The sequence below is a fragment of the Dermacentor albipictus genome, chromosome 2 (assembly GCF_038994185.2).
Source record: "Dermacentor albipictus isolate Rhodes 1998 colony chromosome 2, USDA_Dalb.pri_finalv2, whole genome shotgun sequence".
NCBI lineage: Eukaryota > Metazoa > Arthropoda > Arachnida > Ixodida > Ixodidae > Dermacentor > Dermacentor albipictus.
In genome coordinates this window covers 138,309,382-138,335,075 of record NC_091822.1, presented here as the reverse complement: position 1 = coordinate 138,335,075, position 25,694 = coordinate 138,309,382, and the positions used below count along the sequence as shown (strand labels likewise).

The following is a 25,694-nucleotide window of genomic DNA, read 5'->3' as shown; positions in this document are numbered from 1 at the left end:
TGAAGTAAGCAAAATTAAACAAGCAATGTCGCGCTGCAACTTTATTGAGCGAATAAAAATTCCGCGCTCTTCTAGAGCCGGTTGACTTCAACAAAGCCAAAGGTTCCAAGAAACAGCCGCACCACTACCGTTAGGTAACCACTCAATGTCCTCGCAATGTGTCGCAAATCATGTACTACTGCTCATCAGGTCCTACGTCTTCTCACTACATAGTTCCCCCACATCAGGTGTTTCTAAAAACTGGTTGGTAGTCTGTAACGAAGAACTGGTTCTGTTTTTTAAAGCGTAGCTTCTTGACAGTGCCCTGTAAACTGTTTTCAGCATCTCCGGCCATCTTACCAATCTGGTATCTCTCTTCGTACCCGGAGAAAACTGTTTTTTTACTATGTACTTCCATCGCACCAACTCAATATACGATTAATGCATCATCTGACTACATTTTTTGTTTTAAAGCTACTTCACACTTGCTCTAAAGTTGTGCACAAATACGAAATTTCCTATACGAGAAAGAAGTAGGCGGAGATCGGGCCGTAAAATATTTGCTTTTATTTCTTCACAAAGCGATTTGTGTGTTCATTAAACCAGAAAAAAATCAGGTGATAAATGCAAACTGCATCAGATGTATTTGTTTCGCAATAATTTTTTTCGGTAATATAAACAACTGCTCCTCGTTGTCTCATAGGGTACGCACGCGTTGCGAAATATGTTCGCGCAATTAAATAGTGCGGCCACTTCCGATAGAATGGGCAGTGGTCGCTGCCGCTACTCCGATCAGCACTTTGAAGGCAGGCCTTGAGGTGGTAGCCGCCCCGGTGAACTTGAATGACCTGTAGACGATGCGGTTGCCCAGCTTTTGCTGTTTGCGCAGGTTGCCGGCGACCCGGTTCTTGCAGGTGCCAAAGTAGTAGTACAGGTTGTTCCTCAGCTTCTTCAGCTGCATACACGCCATCAAAAGCGCTGCTTTGTGAAGAAGCCCTGTATTAACACAACAATGTACCTGTGGCCATATAGATAAAGTTTCGGATTCGAAGAGCCGCAGTGTTGGCTACGAGAGTGTACATGAACTAACAGTGTAGGATAAACACTCATAAAGAACGTTGCTGTCAAATGATGATAGCTAATTTTGATGGTGTGCTGTTTATCTGTTCCTTTAAAAGAAAATTGTTTTTACTCCATTTTTTACAAAACCAATGATTTTGGCGCCTGTCAAAGTACGACCGCAGAGTCATGAATCGGAGGAGTGCTGATGAACGTCAAAGTGTGTTGTCCAGCGGAACGTTGCGGTAACCAGTTCGCTGCTGCCAAAGTTAGCAGGCGTAATCAGGCTCCACCATGCGTGTTATGCCGCACCGGCGTATGGTACGGGCTGGCCCACACACACTTCGGGTGAATGACAACACTGCGTGTAAAGCGATAGCCTGCGCTTTCTATAGCAGATAAGCCGCACGCACGAGCGTGATACAGCATGCATAGTCTATGCGAGGTACGACTGGGAAGTACCCTCAAATTTCCGAGACGAAGATGCTGGTAAACGTTTCACTACTTCGCGAAAACATCGTTCCGTACTTAGGAGGCCACTATGTTTTACCATAGTGATACCTATGCATAAGTATCACTATGTATCATTGTAGGTATCAGAGAGAGAGAGAGAGAGAGAGAATAATCTCAGAAATGAGCATGCCAGACCACACCTTCGAGACAGCTAGCTTTAGCAGGAAAACATTGATGCCGCCACGTAACATTGCCAGTACCGGTACTATATACTTGCTTTGTATTCCATTCTTATGCAATATTCATAAATGCTAGACGTATATATATATATATATACATCCGCATATATCTGTGTGGACGAAGCGCAATATTGCGCAAAACAAATTTCCGCTTCTGTTTGCGTACTTCTTCCCTTCGTTCCAATTTTTTTGCCAGTGTAAAACTCATTGCGATGAAATCAGGAAGAAAACAACAACCTAGACGGGGAGAAGAAAGAGTTTTGAAGTGTGCTTTCATGTCTCATGCTGTTTACAGAGCTCTTTGTCGCCTGAAACCTGTTTTGAAGCTTTTCGAAATTGGAACAGGATAGCGTCACCAATAAGCCTACAAAAATAGGTCCCCACGTAGGTACGTCAGAGCTGGCGAGCCATTAGGAAACCAGGGGTGCTATGCAGGATGCGTCGAGTTTCTCGTTCACCCGAGTTTTGCCCGAGTTTGCTCGACGGCAGTCAGTGAACGGAGATAGCGCGGAACGGGCCGAAGGTGCAGGCAAAAAAATATGTAGACAAGAAGTCGCGTATGACAACATGAGCGCACCCTGCGCGGCACGCTGCTTCCACGTTTCAAGCGCAGAAGGCTGCACAACGAAACGCGCCAGCGCCGCGTATTGTTATCAACGGATTATCGCAACTTAGCGATACCGTGATTGCCCCGCTGTCTGTCAGCACACTTGCCGTGAGCCGTTTGCCACGCCTTTCCCGGGCGCGTCAAGGGCGTGCCTCATCTTTCGGGCGCTATCTATCTATCCTCCATCGAATGCGAACGGGGTACATTTCATTTTCATTTTATTCAACATTTCAACATGCGGCGCATTCTTGCACCTACACTTTCACTCAAACGAATACGTTAAAATACGACAAATAAAATAACGCACATTTTTATTTCTTTATATATCTGTTTTTCGTTTTCAGTGCTAGAAATTTGTGATGACAAACGGAGATCGAGCAAATTATTAAATTTTGCACTTCTTGCCGTGACTGGCGACAGGGAGGCGAAAGCTTAGAAGCGGTACATTGAAGCGGGTCGCACGCACGAGGGCGTTCTTACGGTGATAAGTCGCCTAGGGGCGCTGCAGTGCTATTCTCAATAAAGTCGGTCATGATCCATGGAGGGTCAAGGCCACTCTTTCTCTATTAGGGGAATAGAAACGCAGCGCCGCGGTACGGCTGTTCATCGCAGGCGCTTCACTAGGCTTTAAGGCCCCCGCTTTACCGACTAAAAACGACACAACAGCTGTCGCTGTAAAATGGCGGTATGTTATTTTAGAGTGCGTAGTGACGCAGTTCAGTGAAAATGTACCATGCAGTTTATCTTTGTGCGCGAAGCCTCTGCGATACATTGCGAAACGTGCGTGCTTCCCCAGCCACAGAATTCATCGCTTGTCATCGCTTGCCCAGTGAAGGCGCCTCTGAGCGCATGTACGCAGTATATGAGTGTGTTGTGCAGTCGAAGGTGCTTGCGGATTACCTCTGCTGGAGCCAGCAGCGATCGCAGATGGATATCGTAACGACACCGCAGCACTCGCATTTTGGCAGGTGAGGGCTCTTGTGTGCATTTATGAAATCAGATTTCGAACGGTGAGAGGTGTTGGAACTGTTGAGTGCGCAGTGCTTGTGATGAAGAAATGCCATTGCACTGGGCCTAGAAGAGCGAGCGATTCTCGGACGCTGATCGTGTTCACGACGTTGTGACTCCGTTTCATCACCGATGACAGAGCAGCCATCTGAAACGACTGCTGCAATAAGCACTCCTCAGCATCGTCGTCCCCCTCGACGCCTTGCAAGAACCTACAGTGACGTGCCAATAATTATTTACTGTGCGCTACGCGCCGCAATGCAGGCAGTGAAACCGTGTTGTGCGGCCATGTCAGCCCGAGAAGATGTATGCCAGCGACAGTCAACGCTTTGTTTTCGATAGTGGTGCTCAGTACATCACGGATGACAGTGCGTTGTGCGTGTTTTATGTCGGCGGTCAAGATTGTTGATGCCTCTCAGCTCGACACCGCGTCGCTGTTGCCGGAAGATAAGTTGGGCGGGGCCCAACTGTAGTGGGTGCGCGCGCAATAGTTACATGCCTCGCGCGGGGCGTGACCTCTGGTTTTGATTGACAGGCGAACTCGTACTAAACTCGTACATCGCGAAACCCCCTCCGAGTTCAACTCGGGAACATGGCGGCGGCAGCAGCAGCCTGTTTCATTGCATCCAGCGGCAGCAAGCGTCAGTATGACCGTCCGGACCCGTTCACCTGCATGACCGACGGGGAGTTTCAGCGTTATTTTCGCCTGTCGAAGACATCAGTGTGCTGGCTGTGTGACGAGCTAGGCGAAGACTCTCGTCTGCGGAGACAGCGTGGCGGGCGTCATTCGCTCACCGTCGTAGAGCAAGTCATCTGTGCCCTCTGTTTCTACGGGACTGGGAGTTTTCAGGGAAGAGTCGGCGCCGAGCGTTACATCGGACGCCATCAAACTACTGTTAGCCACTGTGTCAGAGATGTGTATGACGCGCTTATCGATGCGGCAGTGCGTAAGCGGTGGCTAGCTTTCCAGAATACTGCGGCGGAGCGGGCATGTATAAAAAAATGCTTCCCACTTCGTGGGAACATTACGAACGTAGTCGGGTGTGTCGACGGAACGTACGTAGGAATTAAGGCGCCATCAATGTCAGCGTTACTGCGATTAACAGACTTTTTCGCTGGTTGATCACTTTTTGTCGATTGTTCTACTTATCCGTCAGAGTGCCTTCCAAATGGCTCACTTTCTTGGGAAAGGGGTTAAGTATAAATAGATAAATGGATATCACTAATTGTGTGAAGTAACCTATGAATCCTAATCTCATGAACAACTTGGGGTTCTTCATTGGTGAAGTTACTAAGTATGCACACTGCTGAATTTTGGTCATGCGTAATCTCTCGGCCGCACTATGAAACAGCGAGGCATTGCACAATTTGTTGCAGCGCGAGATGTGGATGTTGCGCCAAGCCGGTTGTGCCTATGCATTTGTGGCGAAATGAAAATGCATTGAGAATCTTAGTGTGTTGGCTTGCATGAAGAAAATACTTCAGATTGTTTGCTCTGTTCACTGTCGATGCAGGTGCCAGAGGTTCAGTGCATCTTCTTTTTTTTTGGGGGGGGGGCGGCGTTATTCTGGATGGATAAATTGTATATTTTCGTCTCATAATGGGGCTCTAATTCTTAAGCATTAGAACAACGCACATCCGATACTCTGCAGAACTCTCAGTACGTGAAGATGTCATGAACCACCAAGGCATTATTACATATCGGGAGAAATGTGGTGCAGATGCCAATGAAAAGTGGGTCTTTAACCTACCATGATAAAAATAAAACTTGCAGAGCAAATAGACCATTTGTACAGGTTTAGAGCAACGATTACACAAAACGTGATATGCCCAAACGAGTAAACACTTGCCGCATTGCCAAAGTAGGCTGAGCGACATGCAGCATATATTGGCATTGAACATGTCTCGTAACTGTTATTTTTATTGTAAGCCCTCGCTGTCACACCTTTCCCTCCAGCACTCCCTTTACTGAAACGTGGCACTGTCTTTCCATTGGTGTCATGATGATAATGGTAACGGCAGCAGCAAGGCTGGTTAATGCTTGCCTCTTTGATTCCTGTGAGTTTAGTGGTAAAGAATATGGCACGTTCATACATACAGCTGTGCTGCAAAATTTAACATTTGTGATTTTTCGGAGAACTAATTTGTGTTGGGAAATTTCAAAGATGTGCACGATTATGGCCTAATAACTAGAGCATTGGTGAGGTTGAAGACGGTGTATTGGTATAGAAGCTTGAAGTTTAATTGCACAACAATTCGACGGGACACAAAGAGAAATACACACAGCAGAATGCTTTGCTGTGTGTGTTACACTTCTTTGTGTGCCGTTGAATTGTGCGATCCTACTTAAAATAGAGCATTGGGCTTCTTTGGTGCAGGACCGAGGAAGTGTGAGCTATTCGACAACATGCCAGTGCCTTGCCACACACTTATGGAAGTCGGAAGGTTTGCAAACAAAGCTTTGCTTTCAAATCCACCTGCTCATGTAATACCAGCAATGATTGAAAGAACCATCACACAAAAATAATGGTAAAATCAATGGCCTGTGAAAAGTGTAATTTGTATATAGACACTGTTGACATAATAGGTGCCATACCGGTGCCATAATAGGTGCCATACCGGCCTCAAAATTGTACTGGACAGAGCAGTTTGTTTCCTATGTGAAGCTCGACCTCCCATTACATGCTGTGCAAATAACCAAGCTCAGTTTGTTTTGACGTGCTACACAACATTCGGTGTAATCTCTTTTTGATTCTAAAGAAGTGCCAAACACCACCTCTTTTTCAAGGACGTCATGGGAATATTTGGCGAGACCTTTTTCAGCCCCTCATAATGGAAGTGTGGCCAGCCAGCTTTCCTTGGATGCCTATATAGATTTCTGCTCCTGATCATTGTGTGCTATCAAATTGCAGAAGTCTATGCAACTGGTGCAAGGCATTACGTGTTTCTGTTAGTCGGATACAACTTTAGGAGGCTGCGGAATCTGCACTTTAAGGCAGGTGAACACAAGCCTGCACCAATGGGCACGCACTCGAGACTGATAACGTGCCGCCAGACAGACTAATATTGCTCATTGGAGAGGGACTATTTCTTTAGACGTGTAGGCAATCGGCTGCTGCGCTTTGGTCATCTGGGTGGGGCCTCTCCTGTCTTCTGAAGTTTTATCCGACTGTAAAGGATGCTGCTTTTCATACAACACAAAAGGACAAAGTGTACAATTATTTGGCCTATGAAATGGATACATCAGAAGTGTGCTATGCAAGGGCTTAAGTTGTGTGAAATATGGTACATGCAATTATAACACAATGTTAAAGAATATGTGCTATCGAACATGCATGTAATGGCACATTTGAATCGGGGAGTGTTGCAGTCATATGCACAGTCTATAGGTGATAGCATTATTAAGCTCCTGCTGTTTCCTTTCTTCATTGTGAATTACACACACCGTTCATCTTGTGGCTAATGAACACGCACTGTATTCTTGCACATAAAAAGAACAAACAGCATGATGACGTGTATGCTGCATTAGTGTATTTTTTATTTACATGGTCCAAGAGTGGCACAGGTTGTCTTACGTTTTTGCCTATTTTGAAGGGACACAAAGTGCATGTTATAAGTTGCCTAATATGCACAGCACAATGTTTACTGCAATAATTTTATTCATGTTCTTGAATAATAAACAAAATATTAAACTGAAAGCTCCTTTATAAGGTGCCTTCTGTGGGCTCGACAGGAGAGCAGTGAGGGCAGCGATACTACTGTTGCGGAGCAGCCCTCTGGACCTTTGCCACACTCTCAAGAGCACGTGCCTGGCGCTCGCCTACTGCCACCATGTGGTTGAGTGGCTCCAGCAGCAGAATGTTTTGCTGCAAAAAAGTGTATTGGAATGAATCGGCCACATACAAACCATTATTTACAAAGAAAAATGCTCGTTGCACTATTAGTACTAAGTGCCCTTAAATGTGGAAGCCTCTAGTGTAGTATGCTTAGTAAAACAATGCGTTGGGACAACATTGCTTTATTTTTCAAAACTGGGGTTTTCTTTTTCAGAGCCAATTGTCATGTTGATTAGTGTGCCAGCAGCTGAGGTGGCCCTGCACCTTCACGAGTCTCTACTGTCAGCACCACAAACCTATTTTTGTTCGCTGCAAAACAAATGCCTCACCCTACAATCCCGTCTTATACGAGCTGATTGCATCCTATGCCTACAAACATCATATTCTTGTCCCATTACGCAATTTTCTACCATCCTTGGCTGTAGTTCTCTCTCCTTGACATTCATTCTGTAATGCTTATGTAATCACCTGATATGAATTGGCAACAAGTGATCGAATGCGTGCATGGCCTGCCTGCCGATTCCTTTCTTTTTTAATCTCAACTAGCATATCAGTTGCCACGGTTTACTACGCCACTGTCTTCCTGCCTTAATGCTATCTGCAACAATTTTTGTTACTTCGCTTTCTACACAGTCCTTGACATCTCAAGTTTCTTTGTTAACCTCCAGGTTTATGTCCCATATTGCATAACCGGTGGAATGCAATGATTCTAGACTTTTTTCAAGGATATCGGTAACGTGGCGATCACGATTCGGTAATGCCTTCCATGTGCTGTTCAACCCATGAAATTTTTGTATAAGTTTCCTGCTTTATATAAGTACTTGCTATTGATATTTCACTTGGATAAAGATACTCTTCCATAAATTTTCTAGCTTAATGTCACTCATGAATTTCTGTTGCCTCACCAAGTTAGTGAAGGTTACCTTCATCTATTCCATATTTTCGCGGGCCCACTTGCACGTAAAAGCACGAACACTCATTGGTTCTCACTGCCTTCTTTAAACTGCTGGACATTCAGTTCGTTACTACGAAAGTGACTTAATCCATGCACTCTTATTATGCTAAATATGAAACACTAGAAATATACTTATCTGCAGTTTGTCGAAGTCTCCTTCACTGTGTTGGTAGCGAGATCCATCGTCGGTACCACCTCGTCGCATCGTAGCTATATAGGATGTCTACCTTTTGCCCACACTATGTAATGTTCGTGACGCTCGCAGTCACGCAGAGTGGAGGAACTCGGCGCACTCGCAGAAGCAGCACCGGACAAGTTGTTTCTTCAGCACTTCGCCGTGAACAGTAGGTGCGCGTTGCGATCTGTAAAATCGCCGAAGCTATTGGCAGTCTTACCGGGTGCACGGGAAGATTGCCCACGGAGGAACAGAACTATCCAAGAAATAGTGGCCTTCGTCGAGCCTGATCACTACGTCGCGCACTGCAAGCTCGTTGTACGGGTTTGTTTACACTGGGCCTCTCTGATGCTTAGCCGCCATGCTTGCCCGGTGAATGGATGTGATGACGCCACTACAGCGCTCCCTCGTGGTATAATGCGAAGCGTACTAAATTACAAATTAGTCTAAGACGCATTCAGTGCACATCTTGTAAGCTTCAAAATGCTTCTAAACCACGTTAAAGTAAATAATAATATTGTACTAAATGCATTTGTTTTACAACTTGCTTCTGCATGTAATGCACTCGGTGGAACGACAAACAAGTGAAAGAAGGCACGACCATGCACCGACGGTATGATCACGTGAGCCCCAGTTTGTCGACCGCCCAGAAGGCAACGCCCAAGGAATGATAGCCAGCCATAGTGAATCTAGATAAACCAATGAAACTGGAGGCTTGTCGAAAGATAAACTGTGTCTCGGTACCATTCGTGCTTTCATCTTGGGGTGTCGCCAGAGCTCGTGAAGATCCCGAGTTTCGCCAAACTCGACGCATCCTGCATAGCACCCCAGGGGACGAAAATAACGAAACCTTTCGTACGTGTGAGCTCCTTGCTATTGGCCTGTTGAAATGGCTAATATGTTCGCTGTCGCTATTGGCTAGCGCTTGTACTTACGAACTGATTTCATCTAATAACTACTTCGTGGATACAGCGAATGATTTTCATTACTCGTAATTCAGCGAAAGAAAATGACATAATGTGATATCTTTGTGAAGCAAATTTGTCTTAGCAAACTAGAAACTACAAACTAGAGAAGAGGCGAGTTTCTTGCCCGGGGAACGGTAGCAACGCGTCCATATTGGCCGTTGGAATGAGTAAAGAAGTGCGTGAACGCGTGAGCGTCGCTTGCTTGTGCAGCACGCTCTAGTCCCGGTCGTCGTGCTCTTCATCTAATATTTAGCAATCTTCGCAATGCTATCAATCGTACTATTTTCCTTTGATCACCATGGGATATCGAAAAAAGAAACGTAGTGACTTTTTTTTTGTTATCTCATTTGCGGGTGTCGCGCCAGGTCACCGTGGATATTAGTAGAGAAGGCGCTAATCCACTAGAGGTTCACCTATAGTTGACTGCAAACAAAACGGGGATGACTAGACCCACGCAAGCAGTATTCTGCGTTCGATATTGACTGAGGCGGTGTGTGTTTGCTTCAACAGGTCTCGAGGTAACTGTGAGATGAGAATGCCAGTGAAAATCTGTTTACGTCACGTGGCTGCCGATAACATCGAGAAGCAGCAACGGACGTGTCGCTTGCCTGCGTCTCTCCGATGGAGACGGCGCTGTTGAAGACCACCACGAGAGCCTTGCCGGTGCACGGCGGGAAAGTGAGCGAGCCCAAGTATAGGTAGTAGTTGGCCGTCGAGTTCGGCAGCAGGACGGCCAGGGGAATGAACGTCTCGGTCGTGTTGCCCCGCGCCGTCATGTGCTGCGTGGCGTTGATGAGTATGTCCACGGACGGGTTGGACACGTCCTGTTTCTGGAAGTCGGGAGCGTCCGAGACGCCAGGTTGCAGTTTCCACGGGGCATCGATATTGCACGGACGCCCGCAAATATATTGCTCAAAACAAAACGAAAATAAATATAAACGAAGAGCACCGGCAGAGAAAGCAAAACAAGGCCTCGTGCCCACAGTATAGTTTGAATAAAAGCTTTTCGACGGGGAAACAGACATTTATCTTCAAATGCAGAAAACACAGCGCAGTAAGGAAAGAGGACAAGTCGAGGTGAGACAAGCGCTTACGGCGGTATGTTTCATATAATACGATGCATTAGCAACATGCCCAAACCTATTAACTTTTGATTTAGCTTTAAAACGAGGGCCTAGCGGGTTCGATTTTTCGGCTCTTCTTATTGGCGGGAGGGTTGAGGGGCGCACTGCCATTAGTGAAGATTGTACATTAGTAACATCTGGCAGAATAAAGCTCCATAATCTAGAGTTACTAAATAAAATGTCGTGCTGCCGTACAACATAATAACGCATATTCCGACAACTATAATTATTTTTACAGCGAAGCCGTTAGCCTCTAGTTGATCGGGATTTTTCGTGGCGTGGTCACCCAGATAAAATAGTAGCGGGAAAAAAGGCTTCTGCTTGACTTTCCCCTTAACAGAATCATGTTTTCTCGTACATTCGAATTACAGTCGCATGCTATTACGTCTGCAGGTCGTGGGTAAGTTGTACTTTACGAATTTTCTACATACCTTACTTTCAAAAATTACATTACTTCAATCAAGCACTTGCACCACACGGGGGAGGGGGTCTATACAAGAATGAAAGTAAATGAGGACAGACCTCAATCGACAGCTGTAAAAGGGTTTTCTCTTTGAGTTTCCGCGCAACTAAATTACGTTTTCTCGTGTACTTGCAGTACAGTCCGAAGCTATCGTATCTACAGCATGTGTGTATGTCGTATTTTACGAGTTTTCGGACGCAATTTAGATTCAATTAATAATTTAGTTCCAAAAGGCACTTGCGCTTGACAGATGACCTAGAAGAATGAGGATTTATGGTGAACTTCCGCGCACATACGCGATCGTGCTAGGTACGTCGTTTGTGGTTTTGGTGCTTGCGTAATGCCGACTAACTTCAGTTGGGGGGATGTGAAGCCAACAAAGAATGACACCAAGGAAAACGTAGGGGAAACTACTTGTACTTGCTAACCGAATCAAAGAAATGATAAATAATTGGAAAAGAAAGTGGATGAAAAACGCAACTTGCCGCAGGTGGGGAACGATCCCACGTCTTCGCATTACGAGTGCGACGCTTTACCAATTGAGCTACCGCGGGCGCCGTCTTCCCATCCACTTTCTTGGGTTTTTATGTTTTACTACTAGAACCATGGGAGTCTTAGCCAGCGCCACCACTCACAAACCTTGGTGACGGATGTGGAACATTCTTTCTGCATAATGCGAAGACCTGGGATTTGCATTAACTTATCATTTCTTTAATTCAATCCGTAAGTACAAGTAATTTCTCCTATGTTTTTCTTGGTGTCCGTCTTATGGTATGATTAATGAAAATCGGGCCCCTCGGATAACCCCCTTTCATCTCGATCAGTTGGGGCGGAGGCCCTTGTCTAACGTTCACGCCAGCTTCGCTGTACAAACACTTCCACAGGTGGAATAGAGGCGGATTCGTCTGGTTATTTCTCTGCGCATATGCGATTATGTATCAAATGTCTCACGACGGAGGCAGAGCTCGACAACGACTGTGGAAAAAGAAGATAGCGGAGCTCGCTCTCACAAAATAGCAGAGGGTAAAGCAAACACAAACCGGCAGTGTCGCTGCTTCGAGTGTCCGCGGCGCGTTTGCTGCCTCCGGGACGCCGCCTATAGCGCTTGCGTGTTTTTCGTAGTATATATTTTAACGCGACAGCGTTAAGGAGCTCGTGTCGCAGAAAATCCGGTGTCGTCTGTGTCGGCGTCGTCGGCGTTGGCCGTGAGCGATAAATCCCAGCAGGCACTTCATGAATACAAAACAACTTGCAAGATGGACTGGGTGGGAATCGAACCAGGGTCTCCGGAGTGAGACGAAGACGCTACCACTGAGCCACGAGTACGATGCTTCAAAGCGGTACAAAAGCTCCTCTAGTGAATGCGGTGTTGCCTTAGAAACGAGTTGTTTCTAAGGCTCAGGCGTGCGTCGCTCGCTCAGGCGCACATTTCGTTGCCGCGCCGAACGCTGCATTGCTCGACGCTCACCGCGTCCGATGCGGGGCGCGTAGTCGCTGCGCCGTAGCCCATTGTCTTACAGCCCTTGGCGAGTCGACGGGAACGCTGTCGTGTTCCACTCTTGAAGGCGAAGCTTAAGCGTCCTCCAATTTCTTTAGTGACGTCAGTGCAAGTGTCACGAAGCGTGGCTAGGCTAAAAATAGGCTCTTACCTCAAAGAGAATGACGAATATGGCCAACCCTTTGTCACGCCGAAGGCAGTCGGTAGGCGTTGGCTTCTCGCAGGACATCAGAAGCTGGAGCTGGGGGAAAGAGCACGGCAGAGAGACGCTCAAATTCCTGCATTATATGAAGTTCTTGTCAAAATTGTTTCCGAAACCACCGGGCGCGTGTGTCTGAACCTGTCAATGCGATGCATACGGGTGGCACTTAACCAAAAATTATATTGCTCCAAATCCCTGAAAATCAAACACGGCTAAATAGTGCTACACGAGCGTCACAACAACGACAACAACAAAGAAAAAGCCCAACGTATTATTACAGGCTCTCAGACAGGCTACGCAACTTTTGAAAACAGTGAACTCAGATTCCTTACACTTTGCAGCATTTCAATTCAATTAGAAAAAAAATATATTTTATCTCCAAGGGAGAAAGGCGTAGTCAGGAAAAACTTGCTTGAAAAAACGTGAAAAGCAGCTTGACGAAGCGCACTTCCCATAGCTAGTTTGACGGAAATGAATAAATACATGGAATGAGTAAAAACAAAAACGTATTATCAAGCATGTGGACAGCAATGTGCGACACCGGCACATGCGGCACAAAACAACAGACGTATTGTACTTCGCTCATGAAACCGCATGGCGCTTTTTGCAAAAATTAATAAAGAGAGAACATAACGAAGGAAAAAAATCCATCTGAAGAAACAAGCACGTAGCACTTTTCTTTAAATCTGCGCTTACAAAGGTGAAACATTTCATTTTTTTATTATGTTATTATCTGCCGTCCCTCGTGCATGCTCTGACAGATCGTGGTGCCACGGATTCGTCCAAGCCAATGCCGAAGGGCGAGAACAAGAACAAACAAAAACTGGAAAATCAACTTAATGCTAAACAAACACTGCACCCTAGGGCCGTGCATTCATACCCGCGTGTCGCTTGCTCTGCTCCTCCGTGGTAAACACCAACGTTTGACCATAACATCTGTAGTAAATGGCTTAGCGCGTAAGCGGTATTCTACTTGGCAACACGCGAACAAGAGAATTTCCAAACGCATGTGTGGAACAGATACTGCTTCCGGAAACGCAGAGGATAGTTAATAAGGGCATCTCATGCCGGATACTTTGGTATCTACGCGACACTGGGCCAATAGACATGTGGTCGCAGATTCCTGAACTGCGAAACAAACGAACGGGTGAACCAATTGCATGCCCGGACTTCCTGGCTAGCACTGCCTGTAACAAACACCTTAACCAACTAACCAAACAGCAGTGCTCATCAACTCTGGTGCTTTTCCCCTAAGCCGCACATGTATACCGATGCGAACACATATCTTTGAACACCTTACGGCAGACGCAGATTTTGACAGGCAATATGGAGACATTGAAGTCGAAAAGAAAAGTACCTTTGGCTGACGTCAAATAGCTAAAAAGATTACTTGTGAATTACGTCTGCGATAGGATGAATAGCTGCGCTACTTCGTACTTTGTAGTGTTATCAAGCACGCGTGATGTAGCGACTAATCAAGTTTTTATTTCGTTATAGAACGACACCATTGGCAGGAGGAAAATCGCCCGCCGAACTGCTGTTGGGCTTCCGTCCCCGAACCAGGCTGACAGCTTCACTGACGGACAAAAAGGTGACAGAAAATGATTGTTCCGGCGAACCTGTTCTAGGAGCAGCAACAGCACCAACACGGTATCAACCTGGCAGGCAAGTATGGTGACGCCAGTTCCAATCTGCTCGGAAGTGGATGCCGGCGACAGTAGTGTCCACGACGGGAGCACGCATGGCTACATTGGAAACACCGGAGGGACCGCAGCGGTGCCACGTAGACCAACTCCGGCCACGGCACAGAGCACGTTGTACGACGAGACACGTGTCCCCTTCGTGTCCCGTCGTCGCCCCGCTCCAATTTCCGGTAACGAACTACATCTGGGGCCCTATAACGTAAAACTATTCCAATATGTTTCTATTCCGATTTCCTGACGTCAAATTTGCGTAACCACCGACGCAAGCACCGGGCGGTCACTCGCAGGGTTGCCTGAACAGACCAATCAAACGCTCTCCTCGTTCATAGGAGGTCACTTTTGTTTGCTTGAACAACGAATAACATTGCCTACACTGAGCGGCTTGTCGTATCTAATTGGCTGACAAGAGGCGAGGAGAACGCTCAAGTGGAGAGGGATTCACTGAGGCAGAGCCAGTGCACTGAAAATCGATAACTGGATAAAGAGGGTGGTGCCGGCGTCTGCGATTGGTCGGCTTTCCCTTACTTAGCTTGTGGTGGCTGGTCGAAAATCGCGGCGGCATACGACGGAAACTTAAGAATGACGCTAAAACTGACCCCCAGCAAAGCAGAGTTGGCAGAATGAGGTAGTAAACGTGCCGAAAGTGCTTGAAAACGTTACACGGTCACACAAGAAGTTTTATTATATGCAAATACACCCATGCACTCCGGCAGGTGCGAGTAGCCAGCGTCTCAGCGATCGGCGGCAGCCTTCTTTTATTCCTGTCGGAACGGGGCAGCCTGTGGCTATTCCGAAAAAAATTCAGTTTTGTTCGGCATATTAATGCATCTTTATCGCGTACACGTCACTTTGACGCGGCCAGCTTGTGCGGTTTTGTGACGTCGCGTGAAAGGCAGGTGAAGTGGGTGCAGCCCGAAAACTTTTTACCAATAGCCGAGGGCCAATGGCGAAAAGGTGTCGAATCAGAAATAACTGTTTTTCTTTTTTCTGTCAAATCATGCATAATCAGTGTGTACACATCATATCAGATGGGGATGTATTGCGGTTTTCGTGACGTCGCGTAACAGACAGGTGAAGTGGGGACGGCTGAAAAAAGTTTTCGACCAATCGCGGAGGACTGATAGCAGAATTGGAATAGAAAAGTTTGGAATAGTTTTACGTTATAGCGCCCCTGATCCCACCAGTTGAATGGCGAAGTAGCTGTGCTCGCGTGTTTCCGTACCTCGGCCGCGAAGTTTCGTCCGTCGAGCGTGTGCTCCGAGCCGCGCTCACTGGTCTCGTTGCCGAATCGGAAGACGGCCTTGGACAGCGTGTAGCGAGCGGGCAGCGGACCCCCGTACGACTCCAGATTCGCGTCCTCGGGTGTGATGTACACTGCAATACATACCGTGTGTTGTGCGTGTATACTCTAGTCACGAAGCTGCAGCATCTCCTCTCGCGGTAGTTCCGTTACTATTCATACATTCTGCAGAGTCTTGCAAACTTACGTGTGCAGGACGGTGGTACCGATTAAGCGAAATAGCAATAACTTACTCTCAAAGTAAAGGTCACTGTGTACGTTGATTAATTGCACTGTCTCATTCCCTACAATACAGCCAGTAATGTTTTGTGTGCCAGAAGTAGTAGACATTTCGATGCAACACTTCCCGTGAAACGTCTATTTCCGCTATACTCCATCGTGTCGTTTGTCTATATACTCTATCTTGCATGCTCCATCTTTTCGTGTACGCTCCATCCAAGTCGTTTGCAACGCTGCCGAAGGTACGAGGTGTACACACGCACGATATACATCAGCAGTGGAATATAGTTCCCGATTCAGCGATGGGAGATTAATGGAACGATGATATATTTTTTTATTGCTACACGCTATGTTAGACCGATACGTGACAAGTTATGACCACTGCGCCTACACGTCGTATACCGCCAACACAGCAGCCGTTGACCATACGACGCAGTGCGGATGAACACATCTCTAGGGGCATTTAGCCATCCTATTAATCATGTGCGGCGAACGACTTGCGAGATGGGAGTATGGATGGGAAAAAGTGGGCAACGGTGTCTAAGGTCTGATTAGCATACAATATCTAACAAATACAATCCAGTTCATCTCAACCGCTTCCTTGGCCAACACAGAAGCAATGCATAAGCAGACACCGATAATTTGTAATAAGACACGTCTTTTAATTTTGGAGGACTGCATTTAGCTCAAAGACTATCGGTGTATATATCGTCTCATATATAACTATATCTGTAAGACGATAAATTCAAATGATGTGTTAAGCCTCGTGCTTAATGTCATTTATTGTAAATTGCGAGTCCAGAGACAATGCTTGTTCGAGAAGACCGATTTTTTCAGGCATATCTATGCACATGATGATGCATATGGCGTCTCTGAAGAATCTACAGTCATCCCTAAATTATTTTTAAGAGAGATTGGTTACAATACTGCAGTAACTAACGAGCCAGCATGAAAGGAGATGGTCGACGTTTAACATCCGTTGCAAAAGGCATGTTCCGCGAAGCTGATGCCAGGTTATTTTCTTTTTCCTTTTTGTACTGCCCGTCCACTCACGGGCGTGTCCTCCATTCTCCACCTTGAAGCGGAAGGGCACATTGTAGCCGAGGAATGCAATGGGCCCGAAGCTCTTGAAGCTGGTCTGCAGGAAGTTGATGTCAATGGGCGACTGGCCAGCATTGCCGCATGCCTTCTCGAAGTGCGGCCACACGTCTTGATCTGAGGGGCCAAGCAGCGAGATAATCAAATCAACCATCATGTAGTGCAAGTCACTCAGTAGGCTATGTTAGGACAGCATCTACTGTTCACTTCCAGGTATTCCTACGGAGCTTCAAAACAACTAAGCCATGTGACGAGATCAAGTCGTCTCCATCATGCAGAGACCACCCATAAAGCTCAATGTCTGGCGTGCCACGTTCAGCGCTGCCCTGAGGGGATACACGCTCAGTGTAGTAAGAGAGTTAAGGTGCAAGGCAAATAGAATGCACTCGAGAACCGATATGTCTGCGGCCTCATTTCCATGCCATGATAAGTTCTATTCAGTGCCATGTTTAGGGTCTGCGTATTCTCGAAATACATCTTGAGTGCTGCTCTTCAGACCTGACTAGTCTGATCGAAGCAAGCATTCGAAGATGCCATAAATTAAACAGGAAGGTCGCACTCAAGAAAGAGGAAGGTCTGCTGAAATAAACGAAACTCTGGGCCCCTGTTCTCGCCTGAACATCGTTAGAGAGCAGCGGTGGGAACGACAGGAGAGAAAACACAGGACGCAGCAGTTGGCCTCCCCTTCCCCCTTCCTATCTTTTTATGATCGAGAGAACCAACTAGCAAACGTTTTCATCGGTAAGTGCTCTTTGCCATTGACTGGCCGCTTACTCTAATGACATGTCTGACATCACGGCTTGTTTGAATCTGCTCTCACGAACAGTTCTAGCGCAAAAATATGTTTCTGAATACGGATTCAAGCTTCGTATCGTTAAAAATATTGTACGCGAGAAATTTTCGTCAAAAAAAGGTTTCAGTCATTTCTATTATTCGACAGATAAAACTTCGGTTGGGGTTAGTTGGTACATGATATTTTGAAGGTGAAAAATTCAGCGCAAGACCCAGGACAACCCACGAAGTGAATTTTTTACCTTTAAAATACCACACAGTGCTTGTCTCGTCTATTCTTTGTGGGTGGCACTGGGTATAGCGTTGAATTTTCCGCCTTCAAAATACTATTTGCGAATACGGCCGCCCAATGGGAAAGAGCACTTACCATTAGCCAAAAGCTTTATTAATTTGGCCCCAGAATATTAATGACAGTTACTGTTTATATTCAAGCTGCAGAGCCGGATGTCATGGATATACAGCGGCGTTGCCAGTGCATTCCGTGCGAATAAAATAAGTCATTAACAAGGTATACATACGTAGATTTTGTGTACAAACAAGATCAGCAGTCACCAGGTCCTTTCGTAAAGTTGGGTTGCAAAGGTCTTTGTTCGGAGTGGCGAAGAGCGAAAAAACAAATAGAGAAGTGCTAAAGACTGGTCGCCAGCCCTTTGCTCCTGCACTATGTTACACAGATGCAGTTTGTGTGTTGGAGAATTAACGTGGTCGTTGCCCATGACCCATGATCAAGGAAAAAATTTGAACCGCCATTCTTGTCTGCTTTCGAAATTGAAAGTTATATGGAAATTTCATGTAGTTTCTAACATAAATACTAGAAACCTTCCATTTAAAGTTTGTTGTTTATGTCTCCTTTTTTTATTTATTTAAGATACCCCGAGGACCGCGTCACCAACAATACACAAGTGCTCCATACTCTGTAGATCGGAAGTTATTAAATTTTGACAGCCACTACTGACGCTCCACATATTTATTTTATCGGCGTATTTAGCTGTTTCTTGAACGAATTCATCTGCGTAGTCTACCGAACAGGGCTACAAGGGAAGGTTTACTTTTGGTAGTCTACAAGGTGTTTGGCTGCCAAGTGCCACAAACTACTACTGAAAACTGTTAGAATAGCAAATTAAGGGAATGAACGTAAACAAAAACTTGTTAGACAGTGAGTGCCTGCTGTTACGATCGACCAGCTGGGGAAGCGACTTTCTAGCCTCTCCTGCCCTACTGCGACGAATCCCATCGTGAGGCTCACAGTACGTTGCCTCAGACAGACCAGCGGCGACACCAAGGCGAGACATGTTTGGCGGCTACGGGGTTGATGGATGGCACTTGGTCGCCGACTCCGACGCTGGGACCCAGAAACTCCAGGGAAAGTGCGTTGTCTGCCGCTTCGTTACGTTCACTGCTGAGCCATACCCCGAGCCAAGACGCGCAAATGGAGCCAAGCGTGACAAAAGTGCCTACGGGCATCCCCTTCTTTTTTCTTTCTTTTTTTTTTGGGGGGGGGGGAGGGGTAGGCGAGCGAGCCGTGTGCACCCGGGGGTAATTATCAGATGGCTTTCCGTGAACAAAGGTGCCGGAGTGATTGTGCCCGCTCTCACTGTCAAGACGACTGCGAGTGCTCCGAAGTGGAAGGTGGTGTGACCGCGGATTTGCCCTGACCTAGGGATCTAGGGAGGACGGAGGGGTTAAAAGCGGACACCTTTGATGTAGCTAGGGTGTGCTATAGTGTGCTGGTGTGCTCTCCCAGAAAGATGTAGTCTTCTGGCATGTAGCTCATGTTACCGAGAACGCTGCACTGCGTTCCGTGCTCCGGCCAGTACGGGCACCCCTTGTTCTATGTGAATTAAGTTTGCGTTTCCAATGGAAACAAACCCTCCCCCCCCCCGCCCCCCTGTTTCGTTCCTCGTCCTCTCTACCTCTTAATCTCCACGAAAGAAGCAACCCTCGTCAAGAAAGCTTGGACGACGGCGTGGGCCCGCTTAGCCTCCATGTGACGCTCCGGCAGCGTAGGCCAGCTATCTGTCCCGAGAGTAACCGGTGGCATAGAGAGCGGCCCTCTGTGTGACGTCAGACACCGAGGCCACGAAACCCCGAATCCTATGGTGTCAAGAACAAGGCAGCACCCCCACCCCGCAGTCGCAGTTAGCTTTTAGTCCAGGGTTTTACGGGTCCTAATTTCACGGGACATACGACATGGGGTGCGGGCATATATTACATAATTAAGAAATTATCGTGAGCTAATATTTTCGTGGGGTGAAACCTTAACTACTCAACGTCAGTGATTTTTTATAATATACTCTTCTCTCCTCTCTTGGACGCCTAATTATGGTTCATTAGTCAGCTCAACCACAACTACAGAGAACCTAAACCAGTTTTTGTTACTGCAGAAGCAAGTTCTTCAGTGAATATCTTCTGCTGCATAATTTTCTCGCCCACGGGCATTGCATAAATAAAAGATATCGCATTTTTAACATGTTGCCAATCTACAAAATTAAACTAAGTCGTTTTTATAAATTAAATACCAGCAAGAATGACAAAACAATAATGCAATTACCGCAGCTTAGAGAGAATACAGCAATAGGCGACACTCGCCATCTGGAACAGTGGCATATCAGTTGTTGCTCTACCAAATACGGGAAACGAATCCTCAAGTTTATATTGCGCACAATGCTAAAGGGCCATGTGTCACGATTACTTCGACCTTTTCCTTTAGTTCTTTGACGAACTCACGTGACATATTCATACAAAAATATATTAAACATTCCGAGAGACCGCGATCTCTCTACCTATTTCTTGTATGTAAAATATTGTGCTTTGCCTACATAATTTACCATTATATACTAGCTATTATTCTTATTTATGTCTACTTCCATCAATACTACTACGAAGCACTGCTTGCTTGTGTATGTGTGGGTTTTTTGTATTCGTGTAACTGCTGTCCCAAGCTCCCAGTTATACGGGTTTCCACCTCGTTAAGCTGCATGGTTTAGCAACATTTGTGCGGTGCTAAATTTTCTCAAATGAAGGAAAACCAATTTCCTTCGATTTCATTTGATGCGAATTCTTATTTTTGTTTGTCTGACTTGCACCGTATGCCGGTTTGATGAGCTCAAATTTAGTTAAATAATTTGTTTCCAGGAATAAGACGATAGCAAAGCGTTCTGTTTTAACCCAATGTGTATGTCACCTCTAGACAAAGGATGGTTGAGCTTGTATTTTGTCTTCGCTACACTGAAGTACTACCATTGAGACACTGCCAATAATCACGCTTTCAAAAAGGTGACACTACAAAGTTGACAATTTCCCTACGATTTCTCGCGTGCGATTGGGATCTGCGAGACCTATCTAAAGTTTCTATCCAAACGAACCAGAACTTCAAAACGGAAATTTGAAATCTTGAGCAGCAGTACAATGGCGCGCGACTGGCCGGTCGTGTATCCCGCGTCGTGGCATACTGTATATATATATATATATACATATATATATATATATATATATATATATATATATATATATATATATATATATATATATATATATATATATATATATATATATATATATATATATATATATATATGCTACATATAGTCGCGGCATACTTTCACGCTCGGAAAACCAAATTTATGTAGCACGTGTTGAGCAACAGAAAGATGTATCGGGACTCTTTCATGTCGCCCTACAATATTCTCATTGGCACTTTTAATCTAATTACGATATTTGAGAAGCTAATTAATTAAGAATAATTATGTTTGTCTAATTAGACGGAATGAAGAAATACTTTGGATATCTGCACGCGCCGGCAAACAGCATTACCTTTGTTCTGTCCAGCTACATGGCATTCGCATATTTTCAAACTCTGGCTAAAGTTATGACATGACACATGACTACATGACTACAAAGACACTGCCCGACTTCATAGATTACGAGGCACTGCGCTGAAAACCCCACAACGGTCTCGTCCACACACACACACCCATATATATATATATATATATATATATATATATATATATATATATATATATATATATATATATATATATATATATATATATATATATATATATATAGATATGTATGTATGTATGTATATAGATATATTCTCTTCCAACCTATCTTTTTCTCTCTCACGCGTTTCTTTTTCCAAGTCGAAAGCTTTCAAGGACTGCTCTCATTTGTAATTATAAATCATTACTACATGACGGTTTGGTGTTGAACTAGTAACCATCACCGGCTTAATAAACTCCGTATAAGGTTACAACAACCAATGTGAACTTACCTTCTGAAAAATTGGGGTCCATATTGGTCACGTTTCCGCAGTACGGCGACTTGTAGGCCCATCTACCGCCATCGCAGTACTCGCGCCCTGAAAGTGACGTCAAGAACATCGTGACACAGTCGAACAGCCAGTCACAACACAGCTCTGAAACGGCAACTCCCCGTGTTCCGCAAACAAAGCCTAGAATATTTTCGATGCTTTTGCGTGGTGATTTCATTGTCTTTGCATGGTTACTGTCGTTCTTTTTTCCATCTAAATACGTTGATAGCATGAAAAGAATGACGTAACAATTTTGAAATTAACAGCCGCAGTGCATAGTTCTGAAATCATAGAGAGTAGAAATAACGAGGTCTTGCGCGACCTAGCATTTCTATGCTCTGTGGCCTCCTGTGGAGGAGGCTTACCGGCCCAGGCTCTCAAGTTTCTATCGCAATTCCAAACAGTTTATTGCTCTTTCAACTCCTCGAATTCATTCACTTTATTTTGCGTCCTATTGCACCGCAATAAGTATGAATAGTCTAGCCCAACTGCAAGTAGGGATGAGATTCTGATGAAGTCATGGGAAATAGTGGTCAAGCGTGACGAAGGCCTAATCAGCTCTGTGACATCACGTTTTGTTGTTATTTCATTGCGATAGCAATTATATCCACATTCCAGGCGCATTTCTTCCGTCGGCGTCAACGTCGCCATCGCCGCAAGGTTCCGTATGAAGTCCAACGGCGATAAAATCATCGCAGCGTGCTGTATGCTGTATGTGCGCGTGAAACCGTGCCAGGGTGAGCCGGCAATCGCGCCTGAATTTCGTGTACGCAACGGAGGAAACTGGGAAGGAAGCGTGCCCGCTTTACGTTCTATACTGGGCGGCCCGGGCGACCGCGTGCACCCGGCCAGGCCACTGTGTCTTGAAAGCCATGTGTGACGGGTGCAGAGTCGGCGCTGCACCATGTTTTCGCGGCACACTTCACGTTGATGCCGAGCGGCTACACGAAGGTCGATTCGCTCGCTGTTGCTGCCACGTTTCCTCACTGCAGGGTTTTGACAGCGAGTATCCTTGGATATCGAGTGAGATGTGTTCACGTTTCCTTGTGCGCGCGGGACACCGCGCTTGTTAATTTAGTTAGTGTGTGTATGCTTACAATATATAAGGCCGATAAAAATACTATCCTTAGCTCCTGTAGCTGTCCACTAATTTGCTATCCGAATAGATGCTTCGACTTTGGGACGAAACTGCTACCTTCTTTTTTTTATTGCAGCCAGTAAACAACAGCGGTAGAATATTAAAACAAAGAAATGCCCGGCACGTGCTCCGAGACTGCGCGTGCACGTACCTGTACGTGACCGATAGCTAGTGCATAAGAGATTTTATCAATCTGCACATGTTAAAATGGAGTCTAGTTAAAGCGCGCCGTGATAACAATGAAGATATTATAGACCAGCCCGCCCCAAGTGAGTGGCGCCGATCGTCGCGTGTACTCACATCCTGCCACCGGGATGATGTCCGCCAGGGAGCGGTGCAAGGCGAGCCTGCGGTATAGACCAACGCCCTCTGCTGTCCCTGGCATACATGCGCAGACAAACCAGGTGGTCACCAGCGCTGGACACGCTGGCAAGCCTCGCCTTTCATGACAGAGGGCTCCTGGAATGGAACGCGTAACATTCCGCGACGCTGCACTATTAACAACCCACATGTTCGATGTCCGATAATCCCATAATAAGATTATACGGATCCCATATAAAAGCCCGAATGTTCTTGAATCCCATACGGTGCATGTCTCTTAGGCCCAGTATGATATATGACAGCATACTAGTTTTTATACGGTGTCTCAATATGTTAATGGTGTAGGGGCATAAGTATTTTTTTCTGCGATAGTATAAGCCACAGAACGTCTGAGCTTCTTCGCTTCACTGCAAGTACTTGGCCTATGAAATATTGCCTATAGGCTTCTAATATTAAAAATTTGCCTAGGGATTAGCCACTTGTGAACGAGAATAGCAAAGCATATTTAGCGCCAGCAAACAAGGACGGAAGGGAGACGACAACACAATGCGCCCAACATTTTACCAACAAGCCCAACAAATGGCAATGCGAGAATAGCAAATTCGCTTCGTACTTTAGAAGGCTGCCGCTTGACATCCTGACTTGTAAACATGTCATATTTGTGATTAATAGGTGGTATTCTCACTTTTTCAATTATAGCGAGAGCATTCGTTCCTCTTTGAAGTAGTCTAGGCCTTTAGCTCGTGTAAATTTTGAACAAAGTAAAATATTTCCGAGAATATTTGTCCACACTTCCTTCTTGGATAATCTGATCAAGAGAATGTAACCTCATTCACCTTCTTTGATTTCGCTCCAGTGCTATCATTTATGTCAGGAAAAGGCCTCTTTCTTGGCATAAAGAGGATAATAGAACCCTACCCCATAGTGCCCTAATCCGCGGTAAAGAACAATTGAAATAGTTACATTACAAACTAGCAAGAAATCTAAAGGGAACCAAGGGGCTCCATTTTACAAGAAAACTGGAGCACACAGATACTGAAGCGAAGGGAACAGTTGCATTCATTCTCTTTTAACTTCATGCTTTTGCAACAAAAAAATTGAGCCGCTCTGTAAGTAGGACGGACCTCAGATCTGGCAGACCTAATGAGGTAATGTAGCGTACAAGGATTTATCAGTCAGTTGTATGACGCTAAAATTCACGTTCTACGTGATGCCTACACCTAAAATAATGTGGCCCATCAGATACCATAGACCTAAGTGGTGCGGGCCAACACTACCATGGTTAGATCTAGCGCATATACACAAAGCAACGAAAATTTGACATTGGGACAGCCGTCGCTACAGCTAAATTGCTGTAGCATCACTCGCTCAATGTCGACAATGTGGGCTCCCCCCCCGGTAAGTTGCTTTTCCGTCCTTTTTCATTTTCCTTTTACATACTATTTCGATTTCTCAGTTCAAAGAACGGTTAATTTCCCCCATACCTTCTTTGGCTACATTCAGTTGGTAACATCCGAAACCGGCTACCCTGGCGCAGCTAGTTCAGGTAAGCGTTGAACGAAAATTATGACACCATAACGTAGACATAAACAAAAGTGAGAGAAAGATAAACAAAATTAAATTATAGGTTTTAGGTTTTTAGCGCACAAGAAGGGATGAGAGACAGAGGTATGACGCAGACACAGCGTTATGTCCGCGTCATACCTCTGTCTCTCATCTCTTTTGTGAGCTAAGAACGAAAAAGTTATGGAATACTAACATGCCCAAACCTACGCACTTTCAAGGTAAATTATAGGGTTTTACGTGCCAGAACCACGCTCCGATTATCAGGACTCCGGAAATTTAAACCCCCTAGGATTCCTTAACGGGCACCTAAATCTAAGTGCATAGGCATTTTAGCATTTAGCCCCACCAAAATGCGGCGGCCATGCCAGAATGACTACACCGCAGACGCTAATGTGATAAAGTGTTAAGGGCCCCGCGGTGTATTTTTCCTAGCCACATGCTCTTCGAGCTTTTTATGAAGTACAGCGCCTGACAACTATGATCGGCAATTTAATTCTCGAAGCCAGAAAACTGCAGCTTACTTGCTTGCTTGTACAGAGGGACAGCGGAGGCCGAGAACTAACAAAACTTACGAGAAGGCCGCATGTCGTCGAGAAAGATGCCTGTTCCACGACGGTTTGAGCCCGGAGCCAGAGGAGCAACAGCCTGACCGCACTGTCTGTCTTCTTCTTCT

General features: G+C 45.6%; 1 protein-coding gene and 1 non-coding gene across 4 annotated transcripts; both read right to left on the bottom strand.

Annotated features, from left to right (window-relative positions):
- Positions 1–529: 529 nt before the first annotated feature.
- On the bottom strand, positions 530–25,694 carry LOC135918686 (carbonic anhydrase 1-like). Of its 3 annotated transcripts, none has more exons than XM_065452343.1 (8): positions 25,594–25,694; positions 23,435–23,593; positions 21,958–22,044; positions 16,842–17,003; positions 15,492–15,643; positions 12,516–12,605; positions 9,888–10,109; positions 530–934 (listed from the first exon to the last, which is right to left on the bottom strand). In XM_065452343.1, exons 1-8 carry the CDS (start codon positions 25,604–25,606, stop codon positions 716–718), a joined length of 1,104 nt encoding a protein of 367 aa, XP_065308415.1. In that variant the 5' UTR covers positions 25,607–25,694; the 3' UTR covers positions 530–715. The 3 variants fall into 3 exon arrangements, with proteins under 3 accessions (XP_065308415.1, XP_065308424.1, XP_070390104.1); XM_070534003.1 differs by lacking the exon at positions 530–934 and adding an exon at positions 4,909–8,498; XM_065452352.1 differs by lacking the exon at positions 9,888–10,109.
- TRNAT-CGU (transfer RNA threonine (anticodon CGU)) lies at positions 11,349–11,421 on the bottom strand. Its single transcript has one exon. It is a non-coding gene; the product is annotated as a tRNA-Thr (tRNA).

Excerpts from the sequence above, each read along its gene's own strand:
- LOC135918686 (XM_065452343.1), bottom strand. Across the intron at positions 22,045-23,434 it reads CATCATCCCGGTGGCAGGAT|GGCGCGAGTACTGCGATGGC; the intron begins GTGAGTACACGC and ends CGTCACTTTCAG. Across the intron at positions 10,110-12,515 it reads TATTCGTCATTCTCTTTGAG|AAACAGGACGTGTCCAACCC; the intron begins GTAAGAGCCTAT and ends CCCGACTTCCAG.